At 50.7% G+C, this 14,344-nt stretch overlaps 1 protein-coding gene across 11 annotated transcripts in view; it reads right to left on the bottom strand.

Annotated features, from left to right (window-relative positions):
* Window positions 1-14,344, bottom strand: part of SPATS2L (spermatogenesis associated serine rich 2 like) — a 145,789-nt gene continuing 131,445 nt past the window's right edge. For all 11 annotated transcript variants that reach the window (XM_080670618.1, XM_080670626.1, XM_080670623.1 and 8 more), the window contains 4 exons: window positions 8,722-8,831; window positions 5,887-5,989; window positions 3,792-4,006; window positions 1-914 (listed from right to left, as the gene is read on the bottom strand). In XM_080670618.1, the coding sequence (XP_080526744.1) occupies window positions 522-914; window positions 3,792-4,006; window positions 5,887-5,989; window positions 8,722-8,831 (821 nt within the window). In that variant the 3' untranslated portion in view covers window positions 1-521. The remainder of the gene's footprint in view (window positions 915-3,791; window positions 4,007-5,886; window positions 5,990-8,721; window positions 8,832-14,344) is intronic.

Genomic DNA, 14,344 nt, shown 5'->3' with positions numbered 1-14,344 from the left:
TCAAATGCAGCATAGTTTAATTTGTTTCAAATAAAGCAATATATGTATATATATGTATATATATATATATTTCAGAAAAACACCAGATGTTAAATTCTACAAAAGCGCATGTGTCCTCAGCAGATCATGTTTGTCTGATCGGTGAGACTGGTTTCAACAGCAACTCTCTAACCACGACCAACGGATGGATGACACCACGGCTACTACGCTGGCTGCTGCCGGGCCCTGATCGCTCGTGAGCCACGTAGCCACGTGCCGACCTTCCGAACCAAGGAGCGAGCACGCCCGGCCAGGCTGCTGCAGCGTCTCCATGAGAAAAAGCATCAACGGGGCAAGCAAAGCCATGGGAGGGATGAAGCAAGCTAGAGCTGATTATGAGGATTAGTAAAAACGATTACGAGAGGATGACACCACCCCGCAGGGTTGGTCTATTCTGATTGATTCTCTTTTGGCAGCGAACTGGGTCAGCACCTCGGGCCGGGAGCCGGAACGGAGGGAGAAGCGCTTTCCTGTCTCCCCGCTCAGGCCACCAGGGTCACGGCGGGGACCGAGAGGACCGCGGCCTCCGTGGACACTTCTATTCTCGTGGGGCACAGGTTGCACTGCGACACCCTGGGGACGCCGCCCCGGAAAGGCCGGGCCTCCGCGCTGTCTGCCGCGTGCTGCCTCCGCCGGGGCTTCTCCAGATGGGCAGGGGCCTCGGGGGCCTTTGTCCCCAGAGGGGCCTCTGGGTTCTTGGCGCCGCCTTTGTTCTTGGGGCGGAAGCCGTTGTGCGGGGGTCTCCTGTGTTCGTGGCGGCTGTTGCCCTTCACCGCCGGGTCAGCTTCATTGCCGCCGCCCTGCGACTTGGCAGACGCGTTTAGCCGGTTGTGATACTGTGGATTAAACCTTCGTCTTTGGCTGTTAGACGTATTCTACAATAAAGGAAAAGAAAAGAGGTAGGTGTTAGAGGCCAGCAAACAACTGAGGACAGCAGCAGACATCAGGGAAGCACATCTCTAAGCCCCAGGGTGGCTGTTTCACACCCACAACAGGACAACATGCAACGGAGTCAAGCTGATAAAACCCTCGCGCAAGAGAACACCCACTGTTTGTCAATGGAACTCCAAGGAAATGGCTGACGTCGAGAGAGAGGTGACAGAGGTACAAGATGGGCAATTCGAGAACCGGGCCAAACGAAGGAAACTTAAAATAGGGCAGAAGCACAGGCCACACAGAAGCAGGGCAATGATGATCCTCGACGATGGAAATTTCAAGGACAGGCTGTATAGACTACGTATATGAATTTTCACTGCATTTATGAAGAAAAGTGGAAAATTTTATTTGTATTTTTTCTGCTCTAGAACAGTTCTTTTTATTTTATTTCAAAATAAATACCCTAGTTCAGAAATGTTATCTTGGATGAACACAGGGATCAGGTGTATCTGATAGTCTTGGTGGGATGGTAATGCGCATTTTTACAGAGGCAATTAGTTCTTTTCCTAAACGCTGCAGTTGCCAGCCAACAAGTTTTGAAGGATCGCAGTGAAAAACGCCACATTCACCTAACGGGCAGACAAGAACACAGGGATGAGCAGAGAGGAAGCAGGGGCCAGCATGTCTGTGCCTGTTGAACAGAAAGATATTGGAATTCCTGGAGGCCAATAAGAGTTCAGTGTGCCGGTCCCATCCCACTGGTCATCACAATCACCCTGTACGGTAGTTGCTGTTACTTGTTCACTTTATCGAGGAGGGAGGTACATTTAAGGGGCTTGCCCAGGTCTTCGGTTAGAAAATGGTGAAGCCATTCCCATTTCCCGTACTCTCTCCTGACAAGAGTCACAGATAGGCTGTCACCCAAACACAGACTTTTACTGAAAATCAAACTTCTATTATTGAAATGTGTACCTGTATGAGTTACAAATGGACACAAAGTTCTTAGCTGGTGCAGTGCGACTGGGTGGTAGAGGTTTAGGGCAGACGCAGCCCCGATAATTCTGGGCTCAGGGCAAGAGCACAAAGGCAGCCCCACCCCACCTGCCTGGACGTTGGGTCTTCTCACCTCTGGCTCCACCACTCATTGGGAGGGGCCCTGCACCCACAAATGGGGAGCCCCTCCAGCCTGCACCTCAGCTTCACCCCCGCCCCCACAGATAACCACCCTTGGACCTGGGGGTGTGCAGACTGTAGTGGGGTCTGCTCTCAAGGTGATGTATCCAGGGAAATGGTCCAAACAGGACAGGCAGGCTAGGGGACACATGGGACGAGAACTCCAGGATCTCAAGTAGTAGAGCACTTTTCAGTAGGGAGGTACAGGTTTGGGTAGGCACATCTCCTTGGTCTTGCTCTGCAGGGAGCGCCATGGCTGGGGGAGGACCAGGAAGGGTTACTCTAAAACACGGGACCTTCTTGCCCCATAGACCGTGTTCTAGCTTGGATATGGAAGTACATTTCAACTCAAACGAGCCATCGCCTGCAATGTTTTGCTGAAAACGATAAGGACAGCGAGCTGAAAAGTATCTATGTCAGGGGTGGGCAAACTTTTTGACTCGAGGGCCACAATGGGTTCTTAAACTGGACCAGAGGGCCGGAACAAAAGCATGGATGGAGTGTTTGTGTGAACTAATATAAATTCAAAGTAGAGGAGCAGAGGGGAGAGCAAGAGAACCCTCCGCTCTTTCGGCTCCGTGGGCCGGATAGAACAGCCGAACGGGCCGGATCCGGCCCGTGGGCCGTAGTTTTCCCACGGCTGATCTATGTGGATAGCATTTAACCTGGCCTCTTTCTAAAGAAACTGTGAAAGGGAAACGCAGACTACATCTTAGACTTCTCACAGGGGGTTTAATAATGAGCAAAGACAAAAGCTGGGAAGGTGTATTAGACGACGAGGAAAACAGATCTGATCGTGACCGCACAGCTGTGCACATGTGAAAGGATCCCTGTTCCAGCCCGATGTTCAAGTACACGAAGACATTCAGGGCCAGAGAAACGCCCGTCAGTGTCATTGATGAGAATTCTGAACGACTGAGACCACAAAACCCAACAGGGCACCTGTCAGAAAACCAGCATCCTGGAAATCTTAACTGTCTTTAGAGCATGCCTAGCTTCTGCGCCGTCCAGTCCCATTTCTTGTTCCTTCTCTAGTGATAAGAGGCGATCGCTTCTCAAGGACAGTGCAGAAGCAGCAGGAAGACTGCCCTTTGGACACTGTATTTTCAGGGGACATACTAGATAAGAGTGAATGATGCCATTCTGAAATGCGTTCTCTTTCCTGAAGGCCCAAGAGAAGAGAGAGAAGTTTGAACTAACTTTGGCCTCTTACTGATAAACTAAACATAAGCAGGAATTAAAGAATCTGAAAAAACAAATGCCGGATTTCCTCCCTCATGGTGTCAGAAGCCAGGCTGCGAGTCTTGTCCCCACGTCTGCGCGAGTCCCCTCCACCTGCGGGCCAGTCCCGGGGACGGGGGTGGAGGCACTCAGGGAGGAGGGGAGCCATCTCCTGCAGGCTCTTCTCTGACGTGTCAGGCGTGAACAGGCACTTCCTCCACACGGAAGGGCCTATGGCATGCAGACGGGATGCACCAGGGGAGGCCCTGGGGCCAGCCAGGTGGGTGGAGGCTCCGGGGCCAGGCCAAGTTGCTGGGGGTGGGAGGGCCTGGTGGGGCCCCAGGAAGCTCTGAGTCCAGCAGTTGTTTTCTTCCTCTAAGGACCAGTGGTTTCTTCCTGGCCCCAAGGACCAGGATCTGTGGGACCCGAGGGAACGCAGAAGGTGCCCCCCACACCACCCCCGCCCCGCCCCCAGCCCGTACCTGCTTGTTGGGCAGTGTGGCCTGGTGAGCGCTGTCCACGGTGCTGGGCAGGTTGCCGGCCGTTTTGGGGGTTGCGGCTTTGCCCTCGGAGGGCTTGTGAGTGGACTTCCTGGCGAAGTTGCTCTGTTTCCCAGAGGCCGCGGCGTGCGTGGTCAGCAGCGGCAGCAGAGAGCTGCAGGGGGCTCTGGACGAATAGTTGTTCTTTGGATGCGTAACTGCAACGAGAAAGCGCGGCGTCAAGGGCTGGGCCACGGCCACGGCTGCCTCCGAGACCCACGAGGACGTGGGGCTTCATGAAAACACGAAGGAAAGCTTTTATTTGTAAAGAGGTCATCCGAAAGGACCCTTGGTGCCCGAGACCACCAAGTTCCTTCTGTGAGAATCACTGAACTGCAGTTCCAGCATGATCATCCACGTTGGGAGACGTTGGCAGGAAAGAAGACCTATCGGCGCAACTCTAACATTCCTTAGGTCAAGAACACGGAAGATGGGTGATGAATCCTGAAGTGCCCACGTGGCCCTGTCCACAGCTGTGCCTGCTCCTGGTTCCCACGGTCAACCCCACTGTCGCTGTCCTCAGACCCCTTGGCCAGTTGGTCTCAGAAGACCGGGAGGTCAGGGACACTTGGCCCATCAGAGCCGCAAAGTTGTGAGAGCAGGACGGGTGTCGGGGATTTTGTCACCTGGACTGTACACATCCCCCGACCCTGGGGCCAGACCAAGAGAGGCCCCAAGGCATCTTATACTCCATCGAGCTGCGTGATCTGGCCTTTCATCACCCCCTTTTCTCCAGCCCCGCTGCGAGTCTGCACCAAGCCCAGCACTCAAGTCCACGCAGGCCGATCAGGGATGGTTTCTGGGTGATGACCTGGCGCGAGGCCGAGGGAATCGATCCAAGGGTGACGGCACGAGTCCCTTGCGCAGGTCACCAGAATTTGACTACCAGGCTGGAAAGTGAGACCTTTGAATCGTCAAATTGTCCCCAACTTTTAGAAGCAACTTTCTCTGCTACCTGTGCTGGCTCAGACTTGATCCTCGGGTTCTTCCAGAGGGTCAGGGGGGACTCGTGGGGATCAGAGAACACGAGGAGTGGGAAGGGCAGGGATGGAGCCTAGTCCGTTGGTTTCAGAGCGGAGGGGCGGTGGCATGGTGGGGGCTGTGCAAACAGCCAGGGGACTTCAGTGGCTCTTGTGCTGACCAGCTTCAGTGTCAGGGGGGCCCTAACTCCCCGCAGATGAGACCACTTGCTGGTTCAGTAGCTGTGGGCTCTCAACCCAGCTGAGAAGGAAGGGGCCTTGGAGAACTATTCTCTCCAACAGGGGGCCTGTGACTTTTAGATCAAGCTGATATTTTGTATGCTCAGAAAAAAAAGAGCCATTTTCACTTTGACAAAAAAAAAAGTGCAGCCAAATCTCCATTTCTCTGCTGACTCTGAGGCTGTGGCTACTCCGCGTCCCTCACGGTCCTCTTTCCTCCTGTGGCCGCCCTTGGAGCCCTTGGTGCTCCCCGCCTCCCCCGCCCCCCCCCCCCCGCCCCTGCCCGGGTGGGTGGCTGCAGGAGGGGAAAGAATCAGCCAGTTTGGTTGCGCATTAACGGCTCTAATTAAGCCTTGATAGCGAACAAGACGAACGCTAATGGCTGCACTGAAGGCTTTCATTATCTGCAGACTTCACTCAGCTCAGAAACGAGGGACTGGCTCAGGCACGGCCGAACAGCGCACCCCCAGCCGGGCCCTCAGGACAGTGTCCGCTGTGCCCTGACTTATCAGGAAGACACTCCCGGGGACCAGGTCTCTACCTCGGAGCAGGCTGTTCGGACGGGAGAGGCAGTGTATCTGGCTCTGCTTAAGGAAAGTTTGCAAAAGGTCTAAACTAGTTGACCTGTTCCATTCTGCTCAGTAAATCCGGAGAATTTACAGATGGGCAGTGGCATCGGGAGACTCTGAGTTCAGATCTTGACATTTCCAGTGACTTGTGTCATGACCTTAGATCATTAAATCTCCTTGGACCTCACTTTAGCCCCCTGGGGACCGCGCCTGACATGGCAACTCCGGGCTCACTGGTACAGGGTCGCTTAGCCAGGGCACACAACTCACTTTCTCCGCAGAGCATGATTTGGGCCTTGAGCTGTTCAATGTCGCAGGAGAATCGGGCAGCTTTCCCGAGCTCTTCGTCATATTTACGCTCGCTGACAAAGTGCTGGAGGCAAGAGAGGAGAGCAGGAGTTAGCCCACGCGACAGAGATGGCGGAGGCTCAGGCAGGCGCCTCTCTGCTGAGCCGCTGCCGCGGCTGGTGTTAGCTGCGAGGACCCCGAGTCAGACCTGGCTTTGACCGGCCTGGAGCACGATCACCTTCCTGTCCTGGGGACACGCGTGGGCCCCGTCTTTCCCCTGCCTGGGCTTAGACAACACGGCGATCCAGGCACAGTGAGCGTCCGGACCGTCTCCTGAACCTAGTAGCACCCCTCACCCTCCTTGCAGGGTTTTGTCCTGTTGTAAGTTTTTGGGTCCAGCTCATCTTCCTGATGTGGCTGATGGCCTGCTCAGGCATTACTCCGCCTCAAGAGAAAACATGTCATTCTTCCCTAGACACTCCTCTCCGTTTTTTTTTTTTTTTTAAATATATTTTTATTGATTTTCAGAGAGAAAGGGAGAGGGAGAGAGAGATAGAAACATCAATGATGAGAGAGAATCATTGATGGGCTACCTCCGGCACGCCCCACCGTGGGGATCAAGCCCACAACCCAGGCATGTGCCCTGACCGGGAATCGAACCAGTGACCTTCTGGTTCATAGGTCGACGTTCAACCCCTGAGCCATGCCAGTCGGGCCACCCTTCTCTGTGTTCATAGGGGACCAGGAAGTCTGAGTAGCTTCCAGTAACTAGAAAACCCCTGTCTTGGTAGAATTCCAAGTGCTGTTAGAGGAAGTGGGAAAAAGATTATTTTTCAAGTCATTTGAAATGAAGATTTATGTGCAGAAGACAGAGTGAGAAATGCAGAAATAGCTATGACTCAGTTCCTCCTGGAGTTTACCAGAGAGTTTACCACGTGGCAAGGGAAACAGATACCACCAACTACAACATCGGGTGACCGTGGATGTGCTTCAGGAATATAAAAGCGGAAGAAGAAGAAGAAAAAAATAAATAAAAGGAAGAAATTATTTCCCACTGAGGGGAGGGGGAGTTATGTAAGGGAAGCATTTGAGCTGAAACATTAAAAAAAAAATGGGCCAAATTCTTAACAGATAATCTCATTTTCATCTGATCACAGTGCTATGAAGTCAGTACTATTATTATCCCTATTTTACATAGAGGGGACTTGAGGCTCTAAGAATCTGTAACTTATCTGAGGTTGTAGGAGTTAGTCTGTTTCAGCCCAAAGCCTGTGTTATTAACCATGTTATGTTCAGGGGGATTCTGACAGGCAGAAACAAAACTTGGGAGATGAATAATTTCAACAGACGAGGAAGCTGGTGACTTCATACTCCTCACTTCATCCTATATAATAAAAGGCTAATATGCAATTTGTCCCCTCGATGGGGAGTTCGACCAGGGGCGAGGCCAGCTGGACCCCACCTGTGCACGAATTTGTGCACCGGACCTCTAGTGTTCTAATAAGAGGGAGAGACAAGTTGGATGTGTAGACACTGGAGCCCAGCTGTGGAGTTTGCTCTGAGGGAAGATCAGACCTGCTCTGGAGCTGCACCTCCCGTGTGAGGGTGGACGGCCAGGCTGGAGGGAGTCAGTGGAGGCACAAAGATGAATTAGGAGGCCATGGCAACTGGGTGGGTGGAAAGCAACCGAGGTCAGAGGAGAAGCTGAGAAAGAAAAGACCGATAGCCTTCCAGGACTCTTGGGGTCCTTCTCCTGCTCCTTTTCATGCCCAACCAAAGCAAGGAGACTGGGACTCACTTGCCTAACCAGTTTCATGCCAGATGGGCAGACAATCCTACTTATAAAGCCTGTAGCTTCAAAGTACTCTCGTTCCCAAGAAGTAGGTCAGAGGCTGGTGTGTGTGTGTGAAGAGAATAAGGGGAAACTTATAAGTTGTAACTTCCTATTTTATTGTAGATACTTGTTTTTGCCTTTCTGGTAACCATTTCTCCTTCTGGTAACTGTACCCCAACATGGTTTCAAAGACCCACAGTCTTGGGGCGGGGGGTGGTCTGTCAATCAGACCTCCTGGGCTCAATGGTGGCTGTGACCCACTAGAGGCCGGTCAGAGTTTCTCTCTGGGACTTGAATCGAATGGGCCACAATGGCTGATGGTGCCTCGAGGAGCGTCTGATAATTCCTGCTGCCTAGTTACCCAAACTGCCCAGGCTTCTGCCCAACTGCAGTTGGAGTCTTCAGAGCCCACTCTGCGTTGGTGAGCTACACTCACGCTCTTTCCCATCTCACTTGTTCTGGAGGTTAGCCAGGGTCGGTTTCTGTTGCGAACCCCTGAAAGCTAGTGACCACGTACTTGGGGGGGGTGCCCTTAACAAAAGGGCAACTAAGCTAGGCAAGGACGTAGGGGAGAGGTCTCCACACACTGTGTATTCTCTAGAATCTTTACTGTTCCACTGAGTTTACACTTAGGGTGTTCACATGGTGTGTTTATGTACACACACAAGTTACATAAGGTGAAGATAACACCCCATCCCAGCTGTAATTCACGTTTGAATACATTGTATTTAGGTCAGTCCCCACCACCTAAGAAAATAGCTTGTACCTCCCTCTCTATTAATGCCCATTCAAACCATATATACGTAGATATAGCGATTAGAAGGTTTTTCCGCCTCCTGTTCTCGACTTCAGCCCTGCGAAAGGGAGCTGGGTGTGAGACGCTGGGTCTTCAGAGAGCAGCTCTATGGGTGCCATACACACGTGATGGGGTCAGGTCTCGGGCTCAGGGCTCGGGACCCAGGCTGCGGTCGCTGGGAACTGACCTTGATCTCTGCCCTGAGTTCGGCCAGCTGCATCTCTGCCATCTGACTGGCCAGATCAGTGAGCCTCTTCAGTTCTTCTGCCTTCTTCTGACGAGCCGTCAGGATTTCCACTGCCAAGTGAGAGGGAATACGTTAGTGCCAGCAATGTAAACACAGCACGTGACCTGAGTTCTTGGGAGTCAGTTCTCCTCCTGCAGAGTGGTCACTCGCTGGACCGTGGCTGCTTTCTGAGCTGGTCAGCGAGGTGGGTTTGCGTTGGTGCTTACCACCAACCACCCGGTCTGGGTGCCCTAGCCCACCCATCCCAAACAAGCGCGATCCCTCTGAGTCACTGCACACCCACAGTCTTCTCCATTTTCCTCACTGGCATCTGGTCTCATGGGCTTAATTTGGACTTTTCAATGTGTGCGTTACTCAGAACAGCTATTCCAAAAAAAGGACACTTATTAAAATCCTATCTGAATGGCATTACAAAGATAGGAGTCCACTAAGCCAAACTCGTTCTTCTGTGTGCTGTCCTATTACATTCTAACAGCACCAGACTTCCTGAACTTTTACACACCCCCGGGGCAACCAGCTGTGTTACTGGAGTATGACATAAAGGGTTCATTTGATTGGATTTTTGTGAGCTAAAAATGCCTTTTCTTTTGACACTCTGCAGACATGTTTCCATTCTGTAATCAGATGGAAGTTCCAGACCAGAGTGTCCTGTCTTTGTTTTTGGTGTCCCCGTGGAAACATCTCAAGGGCGAGTCAAAGCCCCTTTGAGCTGGATTCGTGGGCACTCCTTAGCATCTGCACACGCAGCGAAGACACCAGGGGGCTCGCTGGCACCACATTTCACACATCTGTCAGATGGACTACGGCTCAAGTAGATGTAGTAACCCACAAGATAATCTGTGTGTGTGTGTGTGTGTGTGTGTGTGTGTGTGTGTGTGTGTACATGTGTGTGTTTCCCGAAAGATCATGAAACTCAAAAGCAATGAGCACAAACCTATGGGGTGAGATTTAATATGAAGTCTGGTCTTTCAACAGATAGACTTGTAGCTCTCTAATTCAAGCCACATAGATATGCCTTCATTCATTTGGACAAATATTTTGAGTTGTAAGAAAGGAGAGGCCCATCTAACTAAGATACTATGCACACGTCACATCCCGTTCCAGGTTGAACGAAGGTCAACTGCTTCCCGAGACCTGATTCACAGCACCCACGCAGAGCCAAACAATGTGACTTCTCACTGTGAGAGGTCTTACTTCGTCAATGTCAAAAACAGTCACCTTAAAACCTCCCAAGAAGTTCAGAGGCAGTCCAGAGTTAAGAAGACTTCCTGCACATCAGAAACCATTCTTCAGACAGAAAAACATTACTTTTTATGCCGAGATGTCAATAAAATAAGAAATCTACAACTAAAGCCTTACCATTGCCAAACTACTCTAACCATGCGCTAGCTGTTCACGGGGACTCCCCCGCCTCCCGCTTATACCAGGTAGCCTGGCGGAATACAGGGAATTTCCATCTGACCACAGACAGCATATCACCGCACGATGTCCCAGGTTACCCAGTCAGACCCGAGGACACGAAAAGGTGGCCCACTTTCACTTTTGGCTACAGAGCACATACGTTTTGTTTGGTCTGCACATGACAAGTTAATTTTTCAAATTAACTGCCCACATTTGCAAACGAGGAGAGCCCGTGTGAGAGCTGGATTTCTGGCTTCTCTTCAGATAACGGGAATTTCTGGCCATGGTTTGCGAGGATTTCCCTGTCGCAGCAACTGGCTGGAGCTGAGAACTTGCTGCCCTTTTCCGGCGGAGCTCGGCGCTCACCGGGCCTGGTCGCTCCCTGCCCTGTCGGCCAATGTATGTCACCTGCCCGGCCTCTGCCACAGGCATCCTCCATCACAGCAGAGACTGCACATGCCGTTGTTTGCGCCCGTAACACCTCGGGGCTGGCACGCATGTTGGCTGAATGGATTGAATGAATGAATGAATCCGTTCCTTAAAAGGAATATGCAGAGAGGACAGAGGTTCCTTTCCTACAGGGGCCACTCAACAATGTCTAGGACTCGTACCTTTGATTATTTGTTTGCCAGTATAATTCAACCTACGGACGGAACATGGGAAAATTATTTCTGAGTGAGAAGATGAAACAAAGTCCTTTCTTCATGCAAAGTCTTAAAAAATGCTGAAGGCCCAGACTTGACAAGCAGCTAGCACAGGGTCAGGGGACCCTGAGTGACGACACAGTTAAGCAGGTCGACATTTCTCAATGGATCATTTACGAGACTGGTGACAATTAGGGGCAATTGTTCTTTTTGATTAGGTAGAACTTGGGCATTCACACCAAACAAAAGATTTTGTAGAAATAGATATAAATGGGCCCTAAAATAGGAATGCAGGTGCAAGGTCACCAATAAAGTCTTCGTTTACACTCTTGTAGATGTGCAAGGGAATGCAAATTTTGCATCAGCAAATGTTTCGATGAGTTTTACATACAGTCTCATTAACATTTCAAAGCCTTTCATGATGAGAAAGCCTTAAAACTTGGGATCTAAAGCTAAATGCTTTGGGGGGAGGCATTTATTTCACCTCAAAAACATCAATCACAGAAATAAAAAGCAAAAAAACAAAACCAGATCGGATCCTAAAATTCCCTGATCCTAAAATTTAAAATAGAGTAACAAGTGTGTTTTGAGAGCACCCTCCTTTGATACATCTGTGGGGGGGGGACAGTTCACACCGCCTTAGGTTTCCCCTGCACGCGGACTCTTATTTAGGCACTTTTGTGAACAGCATCTGGTATGCCGCAATCCGTTTTCTCAACAGGACTCATAAATTCCTTCAGGTTCCTGAAACACACTGGAAGCTTGCCCCTAGTGCCTGGACCTTGGAACATGTTGAGGGCTTCTTAAATAAAACTCCATAGCGGGGGAGTGTCCTTGAAACCCTGGGACGCAGGGAGCTGGGGCAGAAGTAGCTCTTCAGACACAAAGATTCTTTGAAATCCTTTTTAGTCCTGAAAAAATTCTTGTGAATTTTGCATTTCATTTCACAATGTGTCTGTGTTCCTATGAATGTAATGTTTTCTTCCCACATCTCTGGTCAACTTGGTCCTCCAAGGGCCTGCCCATGTGGGCCTTCCGCTCCCTGGTCCACGGACAAAGTCTGGGGCCACCGCACTGCGGCACCTGCTTCCCGCGCCTGCAGTGTGATAACCCCACACCTGGCGAGGCCACTGTGAAGCCACATGCAGTAACCGTGAGAAGGGGTTAGTACCGTACATTCAGGAAAAGCTCACTACGAATATTACTAATAAAGCGAGATGTATTCATCCAGAATATACCTGCTCTGTTTGTAATTACCGCAGTGTTCACTGATATTGGGTACTGCAGTCATATAGACACTGAATGAATTACAATGGTTTGTTTAACAAATGTTAGGAAGTGCCTACAGCCTTCTCAGTATTGTGTTAGGTGCCATGAGGGATATCAGAAGCTTATGTTATAATTGAGGAAATATGGTTTCTACGGTGTGCAGGAAATGAAAAGTACTTGCGAGGCCGTAGACAAGCAAGCTCAAGGTGGCGGCTGTAAAGATGGTTCAGTACCTTGTGGGGAGAAAGGCTCCCAGCTTCTGTGTGTGGAGAAGACACGGCTGACACAGGCCTGCCACCTGAGGGGCCGCCTGGCCCCTGACCTGCACCGTGCGACCGTCCAGGCGGGGCGGGGCTGCCCTTTGCTGACAGAGCTTAGCGCCTGGCACGGATTTTCTCATTTCGCCTTTACAATAGCTATTTGAGATAGGTACTGTTCTTTTTAATATATTTTTATTGATTTCAGAGAGGAAGGGAGAGGGAGAGAGAGAGAGACAGAAACATCAATGATGAGAGAATCATTGATCGGCTGCTTACTGCATGCCCCGCACTGGAGACCGAGCCAACAACCCGGGCATGTGCCCTGACTGTGACCTCCTAGTTCATAGATTGACGCTCAACCGCCGAGCCACGCCAATTGGGCCTCGGTACTAGTCTTATTCCCCCCTTTCTGATGTGTAACCACAGAGTCTGAGTCATTAACGAAATGGTTCAAGGTCACACAGCCAGTAAATGGGTAGAACGTGGATTGGAACTCGGTTCTGCTGCCTCCAGTGCATGGGGACCGGCTTCCCCAGCTCTGGGCAGCGGCCTGAGAGCGGCCACAGGCCTCCCCCGTGGCTGCTGTCCCAGGCACTAACATGCTCGCACCCAGGGCAGCACACGGCAAACGTTTCCCGACCGAGCGAGCTGTGAAAACGGGGGGCTCTCCAGAGAGGCTTCGAGTTCCTGAGGTCCTGGCACCTCACACTGTCCCGAGAAGAAGAACGAGCGCATGAAATTGCGGGTGCTTTGTTAACCCCTCAGAAAGCGATGTGCCAGCCGCTTTCTGTTTGGGTGCCAGAGGAGCATTTGTGTCTGTGTCGGCTCAGAGTTGTTACCAACAGGGCATGAGACGGGAAAGGGAGGTAAGCTCTACCTGAGACACAGGAAACACCCCCTCCTGTGGGATCCTACTCTTCCCGAGGAAGCCAACCAGTGGTAGAAGCATAAAACAATGCCTCAATCAAAGGGATTGTGTGCCGACCTAACTATCCCACAGCTTGACCCTGGACCACATTTAGTTCTATTTCATCAAACCTGCTCTATTTTAGATCCTGGAAGTTTGCTTGTCATTATTTAGAAAAGCTGGGTAAGAAAAATAACAGTAGCTATTTTCCATAAAGAGACTACTGACGTACGGACACGGGCCAGGCAAGAAAAATGTAAAAAGAATGCAGGATCTGGCCTGATCCTTCATTCTGGTAAAAGAGATGCATTGCTGTCAAAGGTAAAGGCATTTAGCTGAAACCCGGCTGGGGTGGCAGACTGCCATTTATCTAATTCACGAGATAAAAATCTAAGTAAAGATGAAGACTTTAAAATGCTCAGGAGACAGGAATTGTGAAAGTAAATCCCAGCTTAAAAACATGGTTTCAGGGTTTCCATGAACAGAGCAGGCTGCAGTCAATGCTAAGAGAGGCTCCTCGCCCCCCCCCCCCCCCCCGCCCCGTGTCCACTTGGGCTTGTGTTGGATCTGATTGTGCAATCTTGTCTCGGCTGGAATTTCCAACCCACGAGCCTGGGCCCATTTGAAACGGCAAGTCTGCCCTACCGGCTGTCTCGGGAACTCACCGCAGCGGAAAGGTTTAGAGACCAGTATGAAGAGAACAAAATAAATCAAACCCAGGGAACAAATATTTTGTGTTAAAACCAGGCAAAGTTTTGCAATGATCAAGATCGTCTGAGTGTGTTCATTGTTTAGTGTCTGGTCCATTGGGCAATCTCACTTGTGGTTTCAATTTAAAACATGCAATTCATCTTCTTTTGAGGTGTCACGTTGGCAGGTGTCAGCCAATTCGACTACGTTTGTGAACGGGGCTGGAGCGGGTCAAGAAAAGTTCACTAAGTGCATCTCTGAGTCTGAACTGCTAATCTTATAAGAGTTGCTGACAAGCTTGGGGTACTTTGTCCATTAGGTTTGTGAGTTTGTCTGGTCAGACGCCTGATATGATTAAAAAAAAAAAAAACACAAAAAAAACCCCTCAGATA

The sequence above is a fragment of the Plecotus auritus genome, assembly GCF_963455305.1.
Source record: "Plecotus auritus genome assembly, chromosome: 5".
Taxonomy (NCBI): domain Eukaryota; kingdom Metazoa; phylum Chordata; class Mammalia; order Chiroptera; family Vespertilionidae; genus Plecotus; species Plecotus auritus.
This window is presented reverse-complemented; position numbering and strand designations above follow the sequence as displayed.